Source organism: Mus pahari, chromosome 1 (genome assembly GCF_900095145.1).
Source record: "Mus pahari chromosome 1, PAHARI_EIJ_v1.1, whole genome shotgun sequence".
In the NCBI taxonomy this organism is placed as follows: Eukaryota; Metazoa; Chordata; class Mammalia; order Rodentia; family Muridae; genus Mus; species Mus pahari.
In genome coordinates, this window is record NC_034590.1 from 50,281,933 (window position 1) to 50,307,940 (window position 26,008).

Consider the following 26,008-nt stretch of genomic DNA (forward strand, 5'->3'; position numbering starts at 1 on the left):
GCACTAACGGGATCTTATGCATGGAAACAAAAATAACCCTGGTGCCCCTGCCGTCTAGGTTGCCCTACCAGCAGGCAGGACAGTTCACAGACACAACACACTCCAAAATCCAGAAAGTGCACCTTGACTCTATGGATATGGCCATTCTAAAGCACCACTACCTGCCCCTGATGAGCCAGCCTCCCCTAGGGGCTATCAGTTATCAGAGCAGCCATGCAGGAGGTAAAGGCCAAAGAGAGAGGCAACAGGATTAGGAACCCAATCTTGATTAAAAAAGAAAAAAAAAAATCCAATTGCCTGACCCTACGCAAGAACAGTGGGTCTGCGAGTGTCTGAGCACTCTGAGCAGATGCTGCGCCTGAATCGCCTGCACTGTGGACTCTGCAGCAAGTGTTTATCTGTACGCCAGCTTCTGGGGATGAGTCTGACCCAAACACTACACTCACACATCAGCCAGAGCCCCAACCCCACCGCAACAAGCCAGCATCCTCCCTGTTCCCATGACTCTGTGTGCTTCACAAGCGGGGCATGCACGATTCTGTCACTCTCAGGCTGAAGAGAGGCCAAACTTATTTCAGATGACCACTGCTAAACAGCTAAGAAGTGATTAATCTCCTAAATATAAAACTTCCAAAACGGAAGCTCATGAAGGTAGGAGAGAGGAAGGAGATATTTCTTCCTATCAAACAGAAAAGGGAAGCTAAGATGGAAAACTGATGCATGTATGTATGTATGTATGTATGCATGCATGCATGTGTATTTACACATGCTCCCACACAGGCTTTTCATAGGCCCAGAAACTATCAAAACTGGGGAATTTAGGTCGATTCATTTCTTTTTTTCCCCTGGGCCCAGTAGGTCTGTTAGTTCACTGTAAATTAATGCTTTTACTTGCTATAGAGAAATAATCTGTTATATCTGTCCTGGCCCCTCTTCACTGGGCAAAGCCAGTCGTCCTCCAAGGACAAATCAAAGTTCAACACAATGACAGACATATTTAATTCTCAGAATTGAGTCTGCTTCATGACAGTCCTGTAAATGGTCTATCAGCATTGTCCCTGAGGTCCTACATCTGACGTGGTGAGCAACACTCACAGGCAGCTGAGTCCATCAGCCCAGCAGAAATCGCCTGACCTGAGCCAGGTACTTGGGCTGCAGATAGTCACCCAGCTCTTCCTTACTGGCCCACACATGGCGGCCCTTTTTCCCAGCCTGCACAAAGTCTCCGGTGAGCAGCAGAGCTTTGAAGAAGAAGACTTTGACCCCAAGGTCACTCTCTGTCCGAATTGCCTTGGGGAACTTGAACTTGTAGTGGCCACAGGGTGCGTTCCCTAGGAACTTGGCTTCCATGTTGTTTTCTGAAGAGAAAAGAAAGAATTGGAAGATTAGGGTACAGCCATCCACTGCTGCTTCATCCAAAGCCACTTCTAACAGAGCTAAAGGTGATCCAGTTGCGTGTGGCAGTCCTGAAAGGGGCTCCTCCCTCTCAAGTCAGGTGCTAGGCTGCCACTGTGGGCCTACGAGTTCACAGTGCAGTTAAGATTATCTGGGAGCCATGGCAGGTGGCTTCTGCACTCAGCCCTGTGATCAACTGTTGAAACAGGACCGAGAAACTTGGGATCTGTGGATCAAAGCTCATCACCTCTTAAGGGTCTCCAACCTGACCTTCAGGGGAGTGGACATGAGGGAGCTTCTGCAAGTTTTGTCTTGTAACTTGGGTAGCTTAGAACCCTCTATGTAGCCCAGGCTGGCCTCAAAGTGCTGCTCTCCCTGCTTGACTATCTCTAATATTAGGATCAAAGGCATATATCGCCACACTCAAGTCAGATCTGATCTCTGCAGGATGCAATCAAGGAAGAGTTAATAACCCTAATCTAGCATTTCAAAGGTGGCAAAATGCAGAATTACTAAATGGCACCTGAAGAACAGTCAGCTAAACAAAAAAGCAGAGTTGGAGCCCAACCTCTCAGTCCTCACACCATGACTGATACTGTGGGCTCAACACTTGAAAGAAACTTCATCTTCATAAAAGTTTGTTCACATCATATGGTGCTTTCATGAACAATTTGTATTATCTGAATTATGATGTATTTTCAAATTTTTCCAGTTTAAAAAAAAAAAGAGTATTAGAAGAATATATTTTACATATCAAAAGAGGCCAGCCTATCAAACAAGACATTAAGTTAGAAAAAGCAATTATGTTTGCTCACAGAAAATTCAAATCTTTCAGAGAAAAAACTAACATACACACACACACACACACACACACACACACACACACACACACACATACACGCATACTACAAAAATAAAATTATAAACTGGAGCAGAATGTGTTAGTGACACCAACACTCCCAATGTTCTCAAAGCAACCAGCTCCTTAGGAGGTAGAGGCAGGAGAATCAGCAGTTTAAGGTCATCATTAGCTATGCAGTCAGTTCAAGGCCAGCATAAACTACATGAGATCCTGTCTCAAAGAACAAAACAACTCAGAAAAGCATTTTGAGCACACTTAAAAAAGGAACAGTATCTTACAGTAGCAGAAGCACTTGGGAGCCAGGCCTGGGGCAATGCCTCTCTTCTTCGGCACTCTGGAGACTGAGCCGAGAGAGCTGCAAACTCAAGGGCAAACTGGACTACGTGGTGAGTTCTAGGCCAGCCTGGGCTACACAGTGAGATCCTATCACAAAATAAATGGAAGTCAGAACTTGGGAGATGACGCAGGGGGTGTAGGTATTCACCACCAAGCCTGATGACCTGAGAAAAATCACCGGGACCCATGTGGTTCAGACAACCAATCAACCAGAACTGTTCTCTGGCCTTACACTCCATGCATAGCATATGCATGACCACCCACCCACACACACACACACACACACACACACACACACCACACACAAACACACACGCAAATAAATAAATTGTCTTAGTCGGGGTTTCTATTCCTGCACAAACATCATGACCAAGTTGAGGAGCAAAGCGTTTATTCAGCTTACACTTTCCACATTGCTGTTGATCACCAAAGGATGTCAGGATTGGAACTCAAGCAGGTCAGGAAGCAGGAGCTGATGCAGAGGCCATGGAGGGATGTTACATACTGACTTGCTTCCCCTGGCTTGTTCAGCCTGCTCTCTTATAGAACCCAAGACTACCAGCCCAGGGATGGTCCCACCCACAAGGGGCCTTTCCCCCTTGATCACTACTTGAGAAAATGCCCACAGCTGGATCTCATGGAAGCTCTTCCCCAACTGAAGCTCCTTTCTCTGTGATAACTCCAACTTGTATCAAGTTGACACAAAACTAGCCAGTACATAAATAAGTAAAAGTAATTTAATTTTTTTTTAACAAAAAAAGATTTTTTTAACAAAAAATCTTTATGTGCTTGAACATGTGCAGATCGTTTCTAAAAGACTGCATGGAAAAGCACTTTCAGTGAGCATGCCTCAGAGGAGAGAGTACTTCTCAAAAGCACTGTCAGTGAGCATGCCTCAGAGAAGGAAAAAGTACTTCTCGTGCTCCACTTACTAGAGCCTGATGTCACTAAACATATGCATGAACTGATATTCTCAACTTAACAAAATATTACTAGCACCAGATGAATTTACATACGAAGTATGTTCCCATGCTACAGCAGGTATCTGAGCAGGTATCTGGAAGTGGTAGGATTATATTGGTGTATTTCTTTATATTTTCCTGCACTCTCCAAACTTAAGTGAATAAGGTATATAATTTTTCTAAATCTGGAAAACACAGATTAAAATATTATCAAGTTAAAAAACATTTCACTACAAACAGGAATGAGGAGTCTGAGCAGACAGTTCACAGATTTACAAATACGGTGAACATATGAAAAGATGGTTGGTCTCAACAGCAAAGAGGCAAACACTACACACTAATTCAAGAAAGATTGTCTCTCCTGCTGCCACAGCTACAAACTCAAATAAAAACAATTCCCTACACTGGTGGGGTCCAGGTAAGAGGGCTCCACCGTAACAGCCCCTGTCACAACACACTGGAAGGCAAGCAGGCTTGGCTCCCAAATCCTCACCTCCTCCACGTGCACACCTTTGGCGCATGCATGCCTTTGACATGGTGACACGACCTCTTTAAATTCCACATTGCAGAAGGGTAGAGCCAGTGGGGACAGAATGTACTTTTGCTTTTCTTAAATATTTATTATGAAAACTCTTCTTTGCTGTTCCATTTTAAATTTGCTACTTTAGTAACTTTGTAATAAACTTTACCATTTATATTTTATGTATTTATTAGATAGAAATATACATATTTAGAACCCTTTATTTCCTTTAGCGTTTATTCAATGGGAATATTAAAAGACACCATGTGCCAAGACAGAGCCCCTCCCCACAGGCAGAGAAAGGGAAGAGCCTGAGAATGTGCGCCCAAAACCACAACTGCCAATTGCTACGTGACCGCTAAGAGACTGACAGAAGCAATGTAGCTTGTGGCCTCTCCTATAGACTAAGGAAGACCCTAGTGAGAAAGGCCCAAGGGGCATTTCCTAGGAGCTCTCATCCTGGTGCAGCCAATCAAGTGGCCATGTGCTTATGCTACTACCAAAGCCACATTCTCAACACCAGAAAGTGGACCACGTGACAGGTACTGCTGAGAACTCATGAAGAAGAACAGACTCCTGACCTTCAGGGAACTCACAATTCTAGCTAGAACAAAATGTGCAAATAAACCGTTATGGCACAATGCTGTAGGTGAAAGAATGTATTCCCACGATGGCAGGAACAACCACAGAGCAGGCATAGTGCCCAGCTCATCACTGTCATCCACTGCTAGATAGGCCTGGAAAATGGTAGCCATGGAAATGTTTCCTGCATAAACTGCCTACACATGCAGGAGCCTGGGGTAAAGAGCTCTCCACTTAGAGATGGCACTCTTCCTAAATGGACCTGCATGCCACAAAGCAGAGATGCTTGCAAATCCACTGAGGGCTCTCCGAGGTTAGAAATCAGATTATACATTAACTCGCTAAGAGCTGCCAGGATTGGGACCAGGATAAAAACTGTAGGCTACTTGTGTGTCTATGGAAAACAGTTAAAAATTCTATGCAAAGAAATGACATGGGATTTTTATGCAGAAACCACATGTCAGCAGCACTGGAAATATAAAACAAAATCAAGGCGGAACTTCCTTTTGCATTTTCAGTAGAGTGTTTCTCAACCATGCTAATTTTGTTTTCTGGCAATATGGAGAGACTATTTTTGGTTGTCACACTGGGGCTAGGGGTGGGAAACAAAATATTGCTACTAGCAACTTGTGAGTAGAGGCCAAAGATGCTAAACCCCTTACAATCCACAGAAGAGTCTCTCACAAAGAATTACCTGGCCCCTAACATTAACAATACCACAGTCTAGTGAGACATGAAGGACATCACAGCTAAAGCTGTGAAAATAAGACAGGATGACTTGCAACACTCCAGTACAACCCAAAGATGCATGCATCAGAAAGACATCGGGGACGATGTTGACAATTCTAGTTGGATCAATGGATAAGCTATGGTACCAAGCAGCAGTGCTAGGAATATAGGTCAGTGGTAGCATGCTTGCCCACTAATTACAAGGCCATTAGCTCCATCTCTAGTACTTACTGAAAAACAAAACTTAACTTTCCTGGATGCAAGAATTCTGATTAATGCAATTGTAGCTAAGTGATTAAGGCAATGAACTGAACTGGAAATTCTTCTCCCAGCTCAGGTATGAGCTTGCCAAATAAGGTTGCTCCCTTGGTGCTGGAGCTGTATCTCAGGTGGTACAGTGTTTGTCTAACATACACAAGGCTCTGGGTCCGGACCTCAGTTCTGCTTAAGACTGTGGCTCAGGCGTACATTCCCAACACCCAGGCAAGAGGATCAGAAGTTCAAGGTCATCCTCAGGTACAAGGCCACCCTGGCTACCAAAAGAAAAAGAAAGAAGAAAGAAAGAGGAGGAAGAAGAGGAGGAAGATAAAAACAGAGAAAAGGAGGGAAGGAAGGAAAACAGAGAGAGAAGAGGGAAAGGCTAAGAATTGTGTTTATTGTACCAAAATCTCAATATAGTTAAGATAGAAACACTCACTTGTTCTAAGGAAAATCATTGCCAAAATTTGTTTGGTTGGGTTTTTTTGTTGTTGTTGTTGTTTTGTTTTGTTTTTTTTTTTTTTGAGACAGGGTCTCACTATGTAGGTCTGGCTGTCCTTGAACTCACTATATAGAGCAGGCTAGCAGTGAACTCACAGAGACACACCCCTGCCACCTCTGCCTCCCAGGTGCTGGAATTAAATAAGTGTGCCTCCACACCCAGCCTCTTACCTGAGTTTTCACTCATCACTACCCACTAAACTTCCCACTCTCTATCCTTATGCCAATCTCAGTCAACCTGAAATGAATCTGGAGGGATTCGGAAGGTAAAGAGGTTACCTGAGAGTGTGGCCAGGATTCGCTCGGCTGTCCCCCGAAGGGTCTCCCCAGGCTGCCACTCGACTTGAGGAAGCAGCCAAATGTCTTGGTCTCCAAGTTTCTCTCTGACGAGGAGGACCAGGTTTCTGTCTAGCTTTCGATGCAACGAGGTTCGGTCATTTTTTTTGTCGGCTTCTACAAAAGGGATGATCAGAGGAGAGAGAAAAATAAAAAGTAAAGGACTGTGATCTGCTAAAGCCAAGGGTTTTGAGTTTTAGAACTTTCCATTAGGGACCACCACAAACCGTGTCCTCTAAGACCTTAAAGCCAAAGTAAAACCCTAACTCAAAATGAAAGCTAAGAATCGGAACCAGAAATAAACTCTTCCCAAAAGCAAACTTGAAACCTTTGGGAAAGAAGCAATGCCTGTAAGAACTAGAACCTAGCTCAGAGGTTCTTGAGTTCAGACCTCAGCAATGTATACACACAGTTACAAAAGACCTCAGCGATGCATACACACAGTTACAAAACAAACAAAAAGCCTTGCTCCATTGGATTTAGCGCTATTGCCAATCTAACTAACTAAGCCCTACCTTCTCTGTTCTCTAGTCATCATCCTTGAAACAAGGATAATAGCACTCAGCCCCCGCTTTCAGAATGACTTCTAATAAAACAGGAATTGAGGAGAAAGGCTTAATTCCTCCCACTCTCTGATCCAGCAACAACCTCAAGTCTTAACAGAAAGAAAAGACTCTACTCCCACTGAAAATAGCACAAGCCTTTTAAAAAAAAAAAAAAAGCATGTTAGGGAGATATAAGGAATAGGAAGGGGGTGTTAATTTCCTGAAAACTGTTTTGTTACTTGAAGCTTGTTATTAAAATGCAAAGCAGAAGGCGGGCACTGTCCTTCCTTAGGAAGTGAGAATACCGTCTCTCCCTCCCTTGTGGTTGGCCCAGGAGGTCGCTAACCTGTTTCCCGAGCTCCAGGTCTGAACTGGAGGAATGCCTGCTCCCACATATCTTCTAAGTCCTGTGTGAGCGTAATGCCCTGCTCTTGTTCCTCGTCATAAAGGTCAGCTTTCTTCTTTGCCAGTCGCTGAGCTTCATCCAGAGCACGGAGCTCATGGTCTGAATACAGGCTTCTCTCTACCTCTACCTGGGAAATGGAAAAGGAAAAGGAAGAAGAAAAATAACAGAGCTTCCGTGACCTTGACAGGCTCAAAAGTACAACTCTTAACACACTCAGAAATACTATACAGATTTAAAAAACAAAAAAAGCCCACTGGACTGTAAGCAGGCAGTAAGAGATCTTGATCAAGACTGTCAGGGAGAACAGAGGGCACTGAAGACCCACTTCCCACACACTAGGTCTACTCGTCTCTAATCAGCATCTATTCAAGGACTTTCCTGCCATGAAGACTTTCCAACATTCTCATTCTCATATTCATATTCATTCTTTCTCTCTCTCTCTCTGTCTCTGGCTCTCTCTCTCTCTCTCTCTCTCTCTCTCTCTCTCTCTCTCTCTCTCTCTCTCTCTCCTCATGCCATTTCTTCCAGATCTCTATTCATCCTTCTGATTTCAACTTAAACACCACTTTCTCTAAAAGATATTCCTGGACACTTCTCAGGAAAAATCAAACCTATGTGGTTCTGTGTAAAACTCTTCTAGTACTCTGTGGTTTCCTTAATAGCACTTACCAAAGTCTGTAATTAGTCATAAGACTGGTTACTGATTGTACCCCTAATTCCAGTACCTGGAAGCTCTCTGGGAAACAAAGTTATGTGCCTGTCATATCCACAACTGCCTATCACTTTGCACACAGATGCACAGTATTAGCTACGAATACCTATATGGTGAAAGAAAAAGGACTACTTTAAAAAAAAAAAAAAAAAAAGGTCAAGTGAGTGAATAATACACTGAGCAAAAAGCACCGACGGGAGTTTCCTTTAGTATTCTCCAGACAAAAGTTTTATGGAGTCTAAGAATACAGAAGACCTTCCACCACCATCTCCTGAGACCCAACAGCTTGACAGCAACAACACTTGGGGTTTTTCCTCGTCTTTCCTCACTTGTCTTTCACAGAAATTGCTCCCCGCGGTAAAGCAAAGCCAACTTTACGGCATCGCCTTAAGGACGCGCCCGCTGTCCCCCACGGCTTTCATCCAAACATCACAAAGACTTCCCTGTAGTCTGAGAGCTCCTCGGCGACAGGGAGTGAGTCCTGTTCGCCCCGGATCCCTTCCGTAGTGAATGAACAAGAAGGAAACCATCCACTCCGAATGATCAAGCGGAAGCAAGCCAACTAAACTCTCCAACATCCTGCTACATCCTAACCCAACTCAGGACGGTATCTCCACCTCGCAGATGGCACTAAAGGTCGAGAAATGAAACGCTCTGCTCAAGGTCACACGAAGTACCAGAGTCACCATGGAAATCAAGACCTCCTTGCTACTGCTGCTTGCCTCCGCCGCACCCCGAAGCCCGTGCCTGCCCGCCTTACCTGCTGTAATAGACCCGCCATCTCTTCCTGCAACGGGGTGAGCGGCTTGGTGATCAGCGGTGGCCGCTGCAGACACAAGGCGCCCGACAAGCGCCATGGAGACCGGCTGCTTGAGGACGCAGCTTCAAGGGACAGGCCACGAGAGCTACCCGCCCGGAGCCTGTCGAGCGGCCGCCAGCCTCTAGCCAGCCCTAAAAGAGGACGCCCTACGGGCGCGGCCATCATTCTGTCTTCCCACAAGGTACCGCGGCGCCCGGCGGAGCCCTCAGCCAACCCCTGGTTCCCATGAGGCAACGCGGGCCGGCGAGGGGCGGGTTTACCGAGTGGAACGAACCATTCCCTTTGGGGGAGGTAGGTGAAATTCTAGTGTTAGACCACTAGAAAGGGGAAAGTTCCCATACAAATGGTTTTATAGAGCATTTAAATTTGAAGAGAAATACTTACAGGACTATTTAAGAGCAATCAGGCGATTTCCCGTCTGTGAGCACCCCCACAGACGCTCACGGCGCTGGCTCGAGCTAAACCAAGCGCCGCGGACCGGAGCTGATGAGGGTCAATTTCAGTCATGCAGGTTTTAAGAAACTCCGGGTCGTGGCTCCTGCGGTCCTGGGCTGGACCTGGAATGACCAGGTAAGGGTTGCTTTTTCGAACCCATTGTCACTCTCGAGCCTGCCCGCCTACCTTCCAGACCTATGTGCCACTTGAACCCTCCAAAACACCGTTAATTCAGTCCCTCATCGTACTCTCTTTTTTTTTTTTTTTTTTTTTTTTTTTTTTTTTGCCCCCCAGGTTTCTGTGTATTGACCCAGCTAAGAATATCCACACCGGAGCCCCGAGGTTAGAAGACTCAGCTGCCAGGCAGAACACTGAAAAGGAAGCGGCTCCGAGTCGCTTCAGGTGAGGGTTAAGTGGATGCAGCCCTCTGGAAAGTTGCATCCTGTGACTTCTGCCCGTCACCATCCAGAATCATAGAAAAAGTTAATTCCTGGCTGTCGTTTGCCATCTGTGGGAACTTGTGCAAATCAGCACACTATAAGTGGAGATAATGCTTCGAGGGGTTGTTGGGGAAATAGAGGGATGAGCTGGGGCATAACGTGGCTGTACAATTAGCAACTGTTAGCTAAGTGTCCGATATATATAAACACCAGCTTTCTTTTCCTTGTGAGATAAGCTTTAGGTTCGACTAGCAGCTTTCTCTGCCTCCAACACAAAATGTCTTGAAGAACCACACTAACTGCACATCTTAGATTGAACCTTTCTAAATTTTATGCCTAGCCCTGGGACCTGGCCTCCTGCAGCCTCCCACTGGTATTAATACTTCATATGCAGGCGGTGGTATATATGTTCACTTACCTTCACAGCTGTTTAACAGTTACAGAAACTACTACTACCTGTTGAGTACCATAATAAATACAGGAAATATAGGTTATTTCTCCCCAGAAGTAGTACACAAACTTGTAAGGACAACACACAGGCAAATGTTTTAACCATGATCTGATCAGCAGGATAATAGAGGTGAGAACTGGCTGGACAGTTAAGAGAGTAAGGCGCTCTTGGGGAATTCAGGAAAGACATAGTACTGTGGAGTGTGGAAGTGACTAGGAACTCAGCTGGACAAGATCAGTGTGATCGTTACAGGCAAGGGCTGTGGAAAGGCAGGCTGTCAGAACTGGCTTGTGATGCCTCTAGAAAGCCAATTCGGAACTTGTAGGTTGTGACCCCTTTGGGGTTCCTAAGACCATCGGAAAACACACACACTTACGTTATGATTCATAACTGTAGCAAAATTATAGTTATGGAGTAGCAACTACATCATAATAATTTTGAAATAATTTTATGGCTGGGGGTCACCACAGTATGAGGAACTGTAGTAAAGGGTCAGAGCATTAAGAACAATGAGGACCACTGCTCTAGAAGGATCCAAATGGTGAAGGATGGCCCTGTCTCTAGAGCTTTTACACTTTACCCCCTGCAGGCAGCGAGGAGCTGCTGGTGGAATTTGATCCAAGGCTGCTGTAGCCGTTCATTTGGCAATCCCAGACATTACTGGGATTATTGGGGTTCTATCCCTGCTCCAACAGTAAAGCAGGCAAGCAGGCATAGCCATATCCTGTCCAGTTCTGGGAAGAGTTGATTCCATTTCATTCACTCATTCATTCATTTTTAGGATGACCTTGCTGTGCACCCAGGCCACCCTCAGACTCACAATCCTCTTGCCTTGGCCTCCTGAGTGCCTGGATTACTAGAGCATACCCCAGCCTCAGCCTTACTCTTTAGAGAGTCTGTAGCCACTGTGTTGATGTAAAGCCATAGGGAGCAAGAATGGAAGCTGAGAAGACTTGAAAGCAGTGGAAATAGGTAGAAATGATGGTGTCTGCATCAGGGTGATAGCTTTACTGGTATAACCAGCAGACTTTGGTTTTTTTTTTTTTTTTGCGTTTTATTTTGTTTTGAGACAAAGTCTTATTGTACAACCTAAGCTGGCCTGGAATATGCGGCAGTCCTCCTGCCTTAGTCTCCTGGGTGCTTAGGGATTACAGGCATCCATCCACACCCAGCTACGGATCTGTAAATATAAAATGTGAGAAAAGGAGAGGTGTGAAGGCTCAAAACTGGGCGCCAAACAACTGAAAATATGGAATTGTTATATATTAAAATGGCAGGGACTGAGAGTTGAGATCTGTGTGGTTAAGTTTAAGGTGCCTTATGCTTGCTTTCAAAAGGCCTTGTGTAATCATGTATAATAAAAGAAAACATTCGAGACACTTAGCATCAGAGTAGGAGTGACATGCCTTATAGACGGCTATCTGGGGAGAGGGAGAACTAGCAAAAGAAAAATCCTCCCCAAGACAGAGAGAAAGCCAGACAAGATTTTCCTTTTAGTGTGGTGTAGCAAAGTAGGGACCCGAGCTGTGTTTGGCACTGCAGACAGGATGGGGTGACAAGCAGCTAGCATGATTGCTCATTGGATTTAACAGTATGGACGTGGTTGGTGATGACCTTCAGTACAGCCTTTCTGATGGAGAGCTCAGAAATAACTCCTCATTGGAGTGGGCTGATTTCAAAGAAAATAAACAAGTATTGTCATTCCTTTAAGGAGGCTTTGCTGTAAGGGAAAATGAGAAGCTCTTGGAAACTTGGGGTTTAACATGTGGGGGGTTATTTTTTCGTTCTCGTTGTTTTGACTTTATGACACGACCGTATGCTTTGCTTCTGGGAACCAGAGAAGGACTGGTACTGAAGTGGGAACATTGCCGCAGCAGTGTCCTTGTGGGGCTAATAATGCAGCTGGAACATGATGACGGGAGGGTCCTCCAAGGCCTCGGGCACAGATGTTCGGCGGTGGAAGCTGGAAGAAAGTCTGATTGATTCTATTTCTCTGCAGAGGCCATCAGCTGGCCCTGAGGAAACAGGAAGGGCTCGGATGGTTACAGAGACAAAAGGAAACGTAGAAGAGGCATCCAGGAGAGGGGGAGGGTAATGAATTGAGGATGACCGTCAGGCATCTTTAGAGCCTGCTCGATGCGGGCAATTCATTCAGATGAAGCACTGGATCTTGGTAGGGTCAGATTTTGCCCCTCCCCGCCCCCAGAGATTTGGCAGTGTCTAAAAAGTTCTAGTGGCCATAAATTAGGAGATAGAATCCAGTGAAGTAAAGCCAGAGATGCTACCAAGCACCCCACTGTTCCCAGGGCAGCCCCCCATAGAAGTGTTTCATCCAAAATGTCAGTCAAAAAGCCCTGGTGTAGAGACCAGTCAACCATGCCATGTTTGCACAGACTCAAATTATCCGGAGAGATGGATTTAACAAGGGCTGGGAGTTTGCCAGGAGAAGATGAAGAGAGACAGGGGAGTGAAGACTAGGATTTAGTCCCCGTGCAGAGAGAAATAGTACCTGAGGTATGTGGAGTGACAGCAATCTGACGGGCTCCTCAGAGTGCTGCCCTGAAGATAGCCTGGGGGTGGGGGTGCGGGTGGTGGGGTGGCCAGGAATGCTTGAAGCCAACATTATGATCCATGTGTTCACAATGATAATGGCTGCCTGAGACCCCGAGAAGTGCACAGCCAAGGTAGGACAGATGACGATTAAAGGAGACAAGGTTTAGAAATAAAAGTGCGAATCTTTTGGAGATCTAGCAGAATTAATCAGTAGTTACTTAGAAGTAGTGCCAGATGACACCGAGCCAGCTATGGTTTTTGCAGTTTATTTGCATTTTAAATATATTTTTGAAATTAAATATAAGTGTACCATTACCCCTTCCATTTTCTCTTTGTAATACTTCCCTTATGTCCCCTTTGCTCCTTCTCAAATGTATAACCTCTTTCTTTCTTTTAATTGTTGGAGGAGGTGTATTCCTAACTACATAAATATAACCTGATCAGTCTGTATAATGTTACTTGCATGAATATTACCTCAGGGTTGACCACTTGGTATTGGATCTCCCATTTTCAGAATTCCTTAATTGCTTGCATTTGCATTTTTAAAGATTTTACAATTAAGCCAGGCATGGTGGAGCATACCTTTGATTCCAGTACAGTATAAGCGGGAGCAAGTAGATCCCTGTATTAGGGGATAGCCTGGTCTACCTAGTGAGATCCAGGCCAGCTAGAGCTATGTACTGAGACCCTCAAAATAAAACAGTCCATTGGCAAATGAACCGCCTTGCCACACCTCCCCGCCAGGAGAGAAGGCAGAAAGACTGGCCCCAGGAAGCTCTGTCTCTCTTAGAGCCTTCCTCAGAAGGGCTCAGTATACCTTCATCCTGAGAGAATCTCGTCTTGTTTCGTTTTATGATTGGCTCTTGCTATGTAGCCCAGGATGGCCAGGAACTCTGTCATCATAGCTGGTCTTAAACTCACGGCTGCTCTCCTGGCTGGGGTGTCTTGATCTTGGCCATGCCCTAGATTAAGTGGCTTAGGCTCCTAGTTTAGATCTTGCTATATAAAGGGCATTGTCCTGGTTTTACTCGGACTGAGACTTGTATTTGCACAACAGAGCGGGGGTGGGGGGGAGAATCCATGGAGAAACGATGATCACTGAAACAGAAGTGTCGTCTACAGGACTGGGACACTTTCCTTCTTACTACAGAAGCTGATAGGCCAGCCACCCACAGAGGCTGTGCGTCATGCTAAGACTAAACAGTGCATTGTGCTGAGCTTTTGAAAATATCCCTACAGAAGCAGATGGGGCAGGGTGGGGGGATGCTTGAATGGTAGCGTGTTTTGAGCATAGTAGAAATGCAGTGTGGGTGTGTGGGTACAAGTCTGAGTCCGATTTAGGTGTGTAGGCATAATGAAACAGCCGCGTGACTCCCATCCGAAATGCTGAATGACAGTGCTGTGCGTGTTTACACTTAAAGAACAGAGCCCAGACCCAAGGCCAGTCTCCTGGGTCCAAGGCCTGGCTTTCCGTGCGTGCTAGCCCTCTTTCAGTTTGGACTTGAGTTCTTCACTGAACATGAAGACTCCAGTAACCCAGCACACCATCAAGGCCAGTGTTCCCAGCGCTGAAACACTTAGAGTGCCCATAAAGTCTGACTCGTAGCAGGTACAGAGGGCGTCCTCCAGAGCCAGGGGTTTGTCAGGCTTTTTTGATCTGGTGTGTGTGTTGGGGGAAGGGTGGTCTTTTGGGGCCTTTTGTGGTGGTGGAGAACAGAGGCTGGGCAGACTTACAGTATAGCCTAAGCTGTGCATATCCCTGGTTAACCTTGAATTCAGCTTCCACCCTGCCCTCCACCTTGCTTGGCTCACAGTACTCACCATACTCAACTTATTTTATTTTGGAGCCTGTATGTATTTCTTTTGATTTAAGGAACTAACAATCAGGAAATTAAAGAAAATGTTTCTTCTGATTGCAGCCTTTACCCTCCGGTTCCAGGACAGGAAAGCTCTCTGCAGTGGGCAGGGATGAAGTTTGAGGAAGTCCCAATTGCACACATTAAAGCCACCTACAACAAGTAAGAAAGGGTGCCCGAGGGAGTCCCCCAGGAACTGCTTCTGCCTCGGGCCTTCTTGGAGTAAAAGTTGGGGTGTCAGATGCTAGCTTCGTCTCTTCTTTCATTATAAGCTTACTTAAGTTTCATGAAAATACAAAATAGATTGAGTACAGTATAATTGTAAGGGTTTCTGCCTTCCTAGGGACTCCTATGCAAGAATCGGAAGGGCTGCATTAGAAGCAAGTAGCGAGAGAAGCAGTGTTCAGATACATGATTTATTTGTGAAGTAGCCAGAATGTAGAAGCCCCTTATTTAGCCTTCTTACCTTAGGCCCTGTGCACTGTCCTAGCAGGGCTAAGTGTGACAGTGAAGGAAAGACTACTGTGTGCTGTGGTGTGCTAGCACAAGACACAGGTGCAGTTGGCTGTCTCCTGGACAGCTCCCCTTCACTTTCCCCTTCCCAGGAGCACCCAGAAAGCTCTGCAGAGAGTGGGGTGATGATAACCAAAGGGGAGACAGAAAACATGCCTTAGAATGTTCTTAAAGTCAGTCTTTTGGGGGGGGGGGTCAAGACAGGGTTTCTCTGTAAAGCTCTGGATGTCATGGAACTCACTTTGTAGACCAGGCTGGCCTCGAACTTAGAAATCCACCTGCCTCTGCCTCCCAAGTGCTGGGATTAAAGGCGTGCACTATCACTGCCCGGCTTAAAGTCAGTCTTAATTACAACTTACCATTTTCAAGCAAATTAGAAAAAAGTTTCACTTACTTAAAATAATTTTTGGTCAGAGAATAGAATGTCATAAGCATTTGAATTATCCACTCTAATAATATAGGGATTGGTTTTGTGGGATTATCTTGAGTCTTTATGATTACCTCTGAAATGATAGATACTAGATTCGCTTCAAAACAGCCCACGGATGAGGGCATGTAACAGGTTTAGAGGAGACACTGTGACATGGTCATTGTTGGAACAGAGAGAGGTGACAGGTCTCTGGCATTTATTCATAAACGTTTTTAAATCACCTTATTACATGTTTACTTAGTTGTCATGAGTGAGCATAAGCATGTGGAGGTCAGAGAACAGTTTGCACAAATTCTCTCTTCCCACCGTGTGGGTGCACCTGTAAGTACTAAGCTGGCCCTCACACACTCTTCTTTCCATTATTGTAGTGGAAGATATTCAACATTTTCTCAGCATTGTCTTTTTTAACAGTTGCCTACTGCGAAGCATGTAGGTTTTTATAAACACCAAGCAATGTCACACCAGGGAAAATGCTGCCCCGGGGAAGGCTTCATTCAGGAGGAAGTGGTTCCTTCGGGTGACACTCTCCTGCCCTTGGATTATGGTGCTCCCTCTAAGTGTGTGATTTGCCCATCTTCCTTTAGCAGAGGGAGCTAGTGACCTTCTTTTCTTTCTCACTGTGGCTCCTAAGGACTTTAGCAAGCTCCCTTCCTTCCTGAGTAGTAGTAGAGCTGTGTGTCTCCTTTTCCCAGCACACAGATCCAGGTAGTCTCTGCCACCAATACGTCCCTGGCCCGTGCCTCCTGTGGCACAGAAGGCTTTCGAAATGCCAAGAAGGGCACCGGCATCGCCGCACAGACAGCAGGCATAGCTGCAGCAGCAGTAAGTACCTGACCACGTGGCTCCACTTTCCCTGTGGCTTACAGTGGGGAAGTCTCATTAAACCAGATTCAGAAGCAATGAGATCTTTGCCCACCCTGTTAGATGCCCTGACACTGTAGCTGCTCTAAGAAGCCTTTGTAGAAAGGTTACCAACTTTCTCAGCTTCAGTGGAGAAAAAAGATGTCATTCATGTTCAGAGAAATAACCAGAGTGCTGAAGGCTTAGGAACCAATGCTCCTTCCATTAAGGACCACTGAGTTGTATTCAATTCAGGAAGCATGTCTCATAGCACAGGTCCCAAAGTGAAGTGTCATAGATCTTTCTAGAAGCAAATTAAGCAACTCCATTTCAGATACTTCATTATTACCCTGTCTTTAGAAGAGCCTGCTATTATCCACTCTTTGAAGAGAGTCAGATGCTGGGGGATTGGTCAGAGTCAAGCAGCCAGTTAAGCTCTCTGACGTGAACCCGGATGGGCCTTGAGCCAGAGCTGCGTGTTTTCTGGTATAGCAGAGACCACAGATGTGTGCACTCTGACAAGCAGGAATACTCCTGAAGGGACACCTTGACCTTTAAGCTAGACATAGGCAACCTTTGACTGCTATGAGTAATGATCAGCAAAGCACAGAAGGAAGTAATTGCCCGTCAGACAGAGCACATTCAGCTAAGCAGCACACGCCAGTGTTCGGGGCCTCGGAATGGCAGCTTTTGAATATCTTCCAGGATCCGTAGTGAATGTGTTCCTAACTGGACACATACTCGACTGTACAGATACTAAATCCCACTAAGTGGGCCCGACCTTGATATCCACGGTGACACCTCAGCATTTGGAGGAAAACCGGGCAATGTCTACAAGTGTCCATTAGATGGCAGTGCAGTCCTGTCACCTTCTTTCCTTGGCTCTATTCACTAGCCTCTACCCTTGTCCACTAGGCCCTCTGTCCTTAGCTTCCTTCTGTGTCTTCTGCCTCACTGTTTGCTTCTGTCGTCGCCCTTATCCCATGACTCCTGGGGACAGTAGCCAGAGACTGGGCTGCAGCACTGACCACTTGCCTCTCTCCAGAAAGCCACAGGAAAGGGAGTGACCCACATCAGAGTCGTAGTGAAAGGCATGGGGCCAGGACGCTGGGTAAGTTACTAGGGGTTCTCCTCGGGGTGTGTGTGTGTGTGTGTGTGTGTGTGTCTGTATCTGTGTGCGTGTGTCTGTGTGTATCTGTGTGTGTGTGTCTGTGTGCATGCGCACACCTGTTCTTTAGAGCCAAGTATGGAGAGTAGAAATGTCCCTTAGTGAGTTTCCATGGTATTGTTTAAAGTTCCTTTCTGTTCTTGTGATCTGCTTGCTAATACCCAAAGAGCAAGCCTGGGTCATGGATTAATTTATTACCTTCTTGAGTGCCAGTCCCTTGGAATGGAAAAGTAGTCTCTGGGGGAACCATCTCAAGCCACTCCTCAGCAGACTAGTGAATGCAGTGGAGAAGGGGTCAGGGCGCTGGGCACCTTGAGAGGGACTCTGAGACCAGTGGGGCTATAGCTTCCTCCAACCAAGTGACATCTCTCTGACCTTAAAAGAATGAGGTGTTGGGGTGTGAGTGTGTGTGTCCCAGGAGAAGAAAACACTCCTGTAAAGTTACCAGAGTACGTGGATAGAGCCTCTTTTCAGACTGTAAAGCACAAGGTGGAGGCAGGGGGCTGGAACCATAGACATCAACAGTGAGCTTCCGTCCTCCTGGAGCCCTGCCTGATGATGCCCCAGCCATCGTTTTAAAGATCGTGCCTTTTGCCTGTTTCTGATCTTTTCAGTCTGCCATCAAAGGGCTGACCATGGGGGGTCTGGAAGTGATCTCCATCACAGACAACACCCCTGTCCCACACAATGGCTGCCGACCCCGGAAGGCTCGAAGGCTGTGATGGGAAGGAAGCCTGCACTTGGACCCGACCTTGACTCCTGTGGATCCTACAGAAGGCCCACTGTGGAAACTGCTGGAGCCGGCTGTTCTCGAACCCTCCTTGGGCGAACTCTCTCCTTGCACTGAAGCTGGAAGTGCCAAGCTGGCCTCTTGGACATGAGGGAGTGGGAACCCCAGGCCCACTGTGGCCAGCTCAAGCCTGTGCTCCGAAAATAAAGAACTATTCTCTGTAGAAGCTCTGAGTGTTTGTTCTCAGTATTACAGACTTCTGAAAGATTAGAATGGAGATGTGCCTGGATAGAATGGCTGTGGTGTAAAGTGGACTGCACCCCTTCTTCTCACATTGCCTTTAGGGCCTCTTACCTGAGGTGGCCAGATCTCGTCACAGCCAACAACTGAGCAATTAGCCCAGGTGAGGCGAGAGCTTTGTGCCATTCTCTGAAGTCTGTTAGATCTCACAGGTGCCGGGCATGTTTGAAGTTAGCCTAGCAGAGTTGGGGGTGCTCTCAAGCTCAAACGTTCTGGGAATGTTCATCCCTCATACTCCACAAACGTTGCCAGTCCTCAAATCCAAAAGAAAAGTAACTCAAAAGTAGGCTGTAGGCTGGCGGAGTTGTATAAAACAGGATTTGCCGGGAAGAAGCGTGGATAGCACTATGAATTATGCTGGGCACGGCTCAGAAACCCTGAGCTGCCCCTCAGCCAATCATGCGCCACTGAGGGAGGCCAGGGCAGGGGAAACAGCTTCTCCCAAGCCTCTCAGCTGAGAACTCGGCAGATACTTAGCAGGAAATGCTCACAGCAGAGTTCCACTCCTCCCAGACAGGGCTGCGGCTGGGCTGGGGAAGCCTTCCCAAGCATGCTATAGTGCGGCCCAGAGCTGCCCTTGGGTGGATAGGAGGGGCTGCGTTGGAGCTGGAGAAAGGACAAGATTACCAACATAGGGGAAATGAAGGGAAAATGTCTCCCTACTCCTTTTAATTCCTAACAGGACCTGAAGTATCCTGAGTGACTAAAGCCCCTCCTGGAGTCACTGTGAAAGTCACTGCTAGAAGGAGCGTTCTAATAGAAAACTGTCCAAGCAGTGTGTTAGAAAGGACTTTGGTGCTTTAGAGAGTCTCACTGTATGGCGCGAGCTGGCCTTGAACCTTCTGACTACTGAGATTACAGTGTCACCATGCCTCATACACACACACGGAGACACAGACATACACAGATACACAGACACACACAGACAGACACCCTCAGAATGGGTACGAGAAAGTGAAAATGGTGGCAGTTTATTTACAACAATAAAGTAGCGTTGTTGAAGAAAATAGACTTTAAAATGAGCTTTTGAATCCATGCTTTGTGGTTTGCTGTGGTCTGGCTTCTATCCAAGTGGAGAAAGGGCCTGAAGCACCTCATGGCTCAAGCCGAAATAGTTAAAAGGTTTAGAGGAAAAGCTTTGTGAAGATTCTCTGTGGAAGATTGGGCAGGGTTCAGAAGAGAAATGGGTGGTGGGTGGTGGGGGTGTGCTAGCGAATCGAGACTAGTGAGAACTGGAAGCAGCTGCCACCCTAAGCCTGAGGTCAGGTGAAGGATCTACAGCCTTGACAGGATCTGAGCCACGGAGGCAGGTACCACCCAGGAGTGATCACAGACAGGCGCCTCCTAAAATGGCCTGGAGGGGGAAGAGGAGGAAGTTCCCCAGTAGCTCCACTGGGGGGGGGGGTGTGCTCCTGGTGGAACCCCCACAGACAGCTGAAAGACAGCTAGTCCTTGGTAACTCGGGATGGATGTGGAGGGGCCCACGCTGAAAGAGCAAGCCCAGCAACAAGCGACAACCACCATGTCCCACTACTGCACAAAGTAAGTGCCTTGCTTATCTGGGTGAGGTGGCACATGTCTGTCATCTAAGCACAAGAGATGGGGGAGGAAGATCAACAGTTTAAGGTCTCTATCAGATACATGGCGAGTCTGAAGCCAGCCTGGGCAGAGGACGTGCTTTCGTTTCTCTCAGCCAAGGCCATTATCTGACACCAAGATAGAGTGCCTGCCAAAAGAAACCTGTTTAATAGTGTGTCCCTGGATGCTAGCAGAATATTGCTCTGGGTGTAGTCTCAAAACAACAAAAGGGTTCTGTCACCTAGACCATGCCCACTGTGTAGAAATGCACCCCCCACCCCATCCCCCTACCCCAGAACATCCCCAGCCTCAGGAGCCAGCCCAGTATGGGCATTGTTTCCAAAGCTTCATGAGGAAATGAACGGGCTTTATTTTGGCAAACTCGCTGTACACTGTGGTTTCCAGACTGTGAGTACCCAACAGCATCCTCTTCTGTTTCCTGTATTAACTTTCGGACTTGGCTTTCTCAAGGGCTAATGTCGACCTCCTAGCAGAAAGTTCAGCTTCCTTACTGCTCAATCTTGGCAACTTTTGATTCCTCAGACACTGGGCTGTTGCCAGAGGCCCTGCTCTACATCTGTCTCTTCCCGGAGGAATGGTGGCCTGTGAACTTAATTGTCCCACAAAGAGAAAAGACAAAAGACATGCCCCTACCAGCAGGCTGTGGAAACCCTCTATGTAGGCATGTCCAGCATATTCGGTTTTACTCCTACTGCCAGTACCTCAGGACTGGTGATGTAAGGGACACCTTTCCTCGCCTGTGCACACACACACACACACAAAAAAAAAATGTCGTCTCTCCACAGAGGACGTGCTTTCATTTTTCTCAGCCAAGGCCAACACCTGACACAGAGTTACAGTCCCTGCCAAAGGAAACCTGCTTAACAGTGTGTCCCTGGGTGCTAGCAGAATATCACTCTGGCTTTCCAGAAACCATATCCTAATTGTACCTGCCCACGACCTGACTCTGACATGCCCACTTCAGACAGACAGACAGACAGACAGGCAAGCAGGCAGGCAGGTAGACAGACAGACAGACAGACAGACAGGATTAAAATTATAAGAAAATGTATACCTTTCCCCATCTAGGCTCGCCCTCTCCCATGTTCTTTGTTTTGCCTTTTTTGAGACAGGGTCTCACAAAGTCCAGCCTGGCTTTGAACTTGCTTCTGGCTGAGCAAGACACTGAACTTCTGGTTTTCCTGTCTTAGAAGCATCCACCATGCTTACTGATGCGTGTCACCATGCCATGCTTGCTTTGCTTTCTCTTTTTTTTTCCTACTTTAGAAAGATGGGTTGCTATTTAAAAATTTGAACACCGTCAACCCAGAGGAATGGAGTGCTGTTCTGGTTTGCTTTCTGTTGCTGTGATAAACACCATGACCAATGACAGCCTGGAGAGACAAGGATCTACTTTACAGGCCATAGTCCATCAGAGAGGGAAGTCGGGGCAGGAACCTGAGACAAGAATGCTGCTTACTGGCTTTCACCCACATTCATGTTACACAGTCTGGGTCCCCCTGCCTAAGGACGCCACTTTGTACAGTGGTACTGGCCCTCCTTCATCAATTACTAGTCAAGAAAATGCCCCTACAGACAGACATGCCCACAGGTCGATTTGATGGAAGTTTCCCAGTTGAGGTTCTCTTTTCTCAAGAGTGTCAAGTTAACAGCTGAATTAACCATCACAAGTGGACACCTTAGTTTCCTTTTACCAAAAGCAAAAACTGTCCACTCTCCCAGACTGAGCTCTGATAGGTTCTTCCACAGTCACCGGGGCTAGGTGTAGGGAGCCCTGAGTTCTGATGTGGATGTTCTCCTGGGGGTAAGTCTGAGGGGGCTAGACAGGCATATAGCTAAATTATGAAGATGTTTCTTGAAGGAGACATAAATGTTACCAATGTTCATGAAAATAGTGGTGCCTTTAAGAGGATAGAAGGGAGGGTTTAAGGAAGAGGTGGCACTGGACAGAGTCAGATGGCTTAGTGCATGCACTTGGAAACTGATTCACAGCCAAGGCAGGGTGAGAGGTCATCAGTTCAATGGGGGGTCATGGGATTCAGACTGGAGGTCAAGGCTTACCGGGGAATCAGAGGAAAAGCCTGAGGTGAAAAAACAAAAACAAAAACAAAAACAAAAAATCTTATAATCACACCAAGGATAACAACAAGCTTGACTTGATATGATAGAGAAAGCTGTGGCCAGGAAATGACCTTGAGTGTCAGGTCTTAGAGATGGCTCAATTGCAGGAGATGAAATTCATTACAGGGTGTCTTAGTTCTATTGCTCTGACAAAACCCTGTGAGCAAGGCAGCTTTGGGTGCAAGTGTTTAATTGGGCTTACAGTTTCAGAGAGTCGGAGTCCATGATGGTGGAACACAGGCATGGCCGCAGGAGTTGCCAAGTGAGCGCTCACTCTTTACTCTTGGTCTGAGAGCAGCAGGCAAAGAGAACAGAGAGAAGCCTCAAAGGCCACGCCCGTCACACACCTCCTCCAACAAGACTATGCCTCCTAACCCCAAACAGTTCCACCAACTGAGGACAAGGTATTCAAAACAGATGAGCAAACAGGTGAGATACATTCTCATTCGAATTAGCACACATGCTGTCTGAAACAGAGTTGAGCTAAAAGTTGCTAGGGTTTAAATAAAGCAGTTATGAGATGTGACCCAAGAAAACTGTGGCTTCAGATTTACAGTAGAGAAAGAACTGGAGCAAGAACAAGCACAACTCTCTCAGCAAGAACTGGCCCCGCCCCTCATTCTCTCAGTTCTGAAGATATCCTGGACAACACACCCCTATCAGCTACCATTTGTTTGAGATGTCTGGTTCCCGCAAGATGATTCTTTTCTCCCAGGTTGTAGCCTTGCCCCCATGGATAACTCCCTTCCTCTGGGGTGTGGGAGCTGTCCTGTGATTTTCTAGTCTCCATGGGATCCAAGGTAGCTTATGAGCCCATGTGAGGAGCCAATGCTTTCTCCAAGAAGCTCCGTCTGCATGCTCATTTCCATGGTGGGGAATGAGACTGCCCAGGGAAAGGTACAGAACTTGGCAAGAAGATGGCCTGGTCTATCAATACTTCAGGAGAGCCAGCTAGGGGGGCAGGATAGAGTGATGAGAGACAGGGGAGCAGCTGGCCTCTTGGGAGCCACGGGGGCACAGTACATCCTGCTGCCTAAGGGTCAGCTAGCTGCTGTGTCGGGAAACCTAGCAGCCTGGAAGGTCATGTTGATGTACCAAAGGGCAGCAAGAGTAGAGTTCTGGGTCAGATCCTGAGTCTGGTAAAAGATGTGTACTGTCGTGGGCTCGGTGAAGGGCCCACAGCTTCCCTCTCACATGTATGGGTTTGGGTACACAGAAAGGACTCAGTGCTTAAAAGGTAAAACGAGGCTTCCAGGGCAGGTTGGCATGTGAGACCCCAGGGGCAGGTGTGCCCATCGTAAGCCGGGAACAGCCAGTGATGGAAGCAATGTAGACGAATCAGAAGCAAAATGTCCTTGGAATCGGTACACAGGGACCGTTCCTTGTTCTTCCTAAGATGTCCTATAATTGTCCTGAAACAAAAGAGCGTTCCTTCTCCCCCAGCTCTTACTGAGGCACCACAGATAACTAGAGCTGCTTCAGAGGGGGAACTGGCTGTGTCTGTCGCTGTATCTTATGGGGTGGGGGGAGTATGCTCTGGCTTTGTAATTGCTTGTAGGAATACTCCATCCTGTAAGCAGCTCTTTCCCCCAGAACGCTGCCAGATGGCCACACTCTGCACATGCTCTGCCAGCACAAAAGCAGATCGCCCCACGTGGTTCTTCAACATAGCAAGTGTGGTTAAAAAACTAAATTTTAAGTTTTCATTGGCCTGAATAAATTTAAATATAGATAGCTATAGGCAGCTGGTACTACTGTACTGGGACAGTATGGCCGTGGGTATCCTCCCTGCGTGCCCACTATGCAAAGGTATCTTTAAGGCCTGTGAGTCAGGCAAAGATGGGGACTGATGTGTCCATCAGGAGAGTGCTAGTGAAAGAAATGGCAGAATAACACGGGGTATGTTGCCCAGGAAACAAGCCAAACTGTGTGGCTAAGTGACAAATGGAGAGAGAGGTGGGCAGTGGAATGATGTGTGTGGTATAGTTGCAGATGCTGGTAGAGAAAGAAGAAAATGTGGAGCACTCATGTTTGTATGTGCATCAGCTCTCTGACAGTAGTAGGGAAGCAATGAGTGGAAGACATAGCCTTTTCCTTCCTCACCTTTAGATCCAAGTATGATGCAATTAACAAACCAATAAAAAACAGAGGTGAAGACCTGGTTTTACCACATGTATTCAATGTACAGATAAATAGACAGTATGTAAATAAATTGTCTGCTGAAGTGTGTACAGAACTTGGCAAGAAGATATTTCATGAATATAATTTGACACACATGGACCTGTAACACTGCCTATCCCCCCCCCAGCCCCCACCCATCCTGTAAAAGATGCTGGCTTTGCCTCTGAAGTTTGTTCTGCTAATTAATCTGATTTCTCCCCTCTGCCAAGCCAAGTTCAAATCGAATTGTGCACTTGCTCTCAAATTAGCATGACAAGTCTTGCCAGAAAGTCACCTCAGTGTCTTTATTGCCTGTCTGGAAGTGGGGGTGGCCAGCAGGTGCTGTTTCCATAGTGCCCTGTGGCAGCTTAACCACCTAGGATTTGTGTAATCCCCTTGAACTAAAAAGAAATGTCAACTGAGGGGCAGCGCTGCGTCACAGGGGACCCGGGCTGGGAAGACACCTGCTGTCTAGACTCAGGTTGAGCCCACACTCCCTCCTGCCTCCCTGTCAGACATTGGTGGTCCCACACAGGACTATGAAGGAGAGGAAAATTGGTGCTGATCCAAAGAGCCTAAAGTCATTCATGGAGAATTACTTAGGGGAGAACCTAAGAGTGCTGCAAAGACAAGCTGGAAGCCCTAGAAACCCATCGAGGTCTCTCCACTGGGCTCTGGATGCTGTTCCCTGTGGTCCCCTGTTCCTTCCTCCACGTTGGGACAGGAAGAGCTTGGGAGTTAGAGTCCCACCTGTATTGTGTGACTTTGGAGAAATGACTGCACACTTGGAACCTCAGCTACTTTCTTCCTGTTAGTCCCTAATGTGGGGATCTAGGCAGGCAGACTACTGTATTCTGCTCCTCCTCCCTCAACCGGTATCATCCAACCTGGCTCTGCCTCCACTCTCTGAACACATGAGATGGGGAGATGTCAGCTCCACTCTAGAGTCCTACAAGGAACCTTGTAGTGAATGCAGATGTTAATCCATCTGGCCCCCGGCTATACTGATTGTTTTTTTTTTTAATTAAATATTTACCCTGAAATTGTAATTAGAAAATCTGTATAAGAGCCATCACCCATCTTCCTGTTTCCCTAAATCTATTCAACTGTGGAATAAGCCAGATTGTTAAAACTATGTGTGTGTGTGTGTCTGATGTGAGTGTATGTGGTGGCAATAGTATTGATAAGAAGTGGATCCAGAAACACATTGACACTCAGAATCCTAACAGAGGCTGGGAAGGCCCCGGGGTGGTATAACAGCAACTTTCAGGGAGGCGGTGGGCAAGCGTAACCCACAGTCTATACAGCAGTCACTTTTCTCATTGATGCAACCAAAATACCTGACAAGAAACAACTTATTTGGGCTTACCATTGAGGGAGACATAGTCAGGGAAGCACGGTGGCAGGAGGATGGATCTCATTGCATCCACAGTCAGGAAACGGGGGGG

At 46.7% G+C, this 26,008-nt stretch overlaps 2 protein-coding genes across 2 annotated transcripts; one reads left to right on the plus strand and one right to left on the minus strand.

Annotated features, from left to right (window-relative positions):
* Positions 1–975: 975 nt before the first annotated feature.
* Positions 976–9,181, minus strand: Mrpl46 (mitochondrial ribosomal protein L46). The gene is made up of 4 exons (XM_021213356.1): positions 8,905–9,181; positions 7,373–7,559; positions 6,425–6,598; positions 976–1,358 (listed from the first exon to the last, which is right to left on the minus strand). Exons 1-4 carry the CDS (start codon positions 9,127–9,129, stop codon positions 1,111–1,113), a joined length of 834 nt encoding a protein of 277 aa, XP_021069015.1. The 5' UTR covers positions 9,130–9,181; the 3' UTR covers positions 976–1,110.
* Positions 9,182–9,420: 239 nt separating this feature from the next.
* Mrps11 (mitochondrial ribosomal protein S11) lies at positions 9,421–18,603 on the plus strand. The gene is made up of 6 exons (XM_021209464.2): positions 9,421–9,534; positions 9,694–9,801; positions 14,763–14,861; positions 16,335–16,464; positions 17,528–17,593; positions 18,265–18,603. Exons 1-6 carry the CDS (start codon positions 9,470–9,472, stop codon positions 18,370–18,372), a joined length of 576 nt encoding a protein of 191 aa, XP_021065123.1. The 5' UTR covers positions 9,421–9,469; the 3' UTR covers positions 18,373–18,603.
* Positions 18,604–26,008: the final 7,405 nt, after the last annotated feature.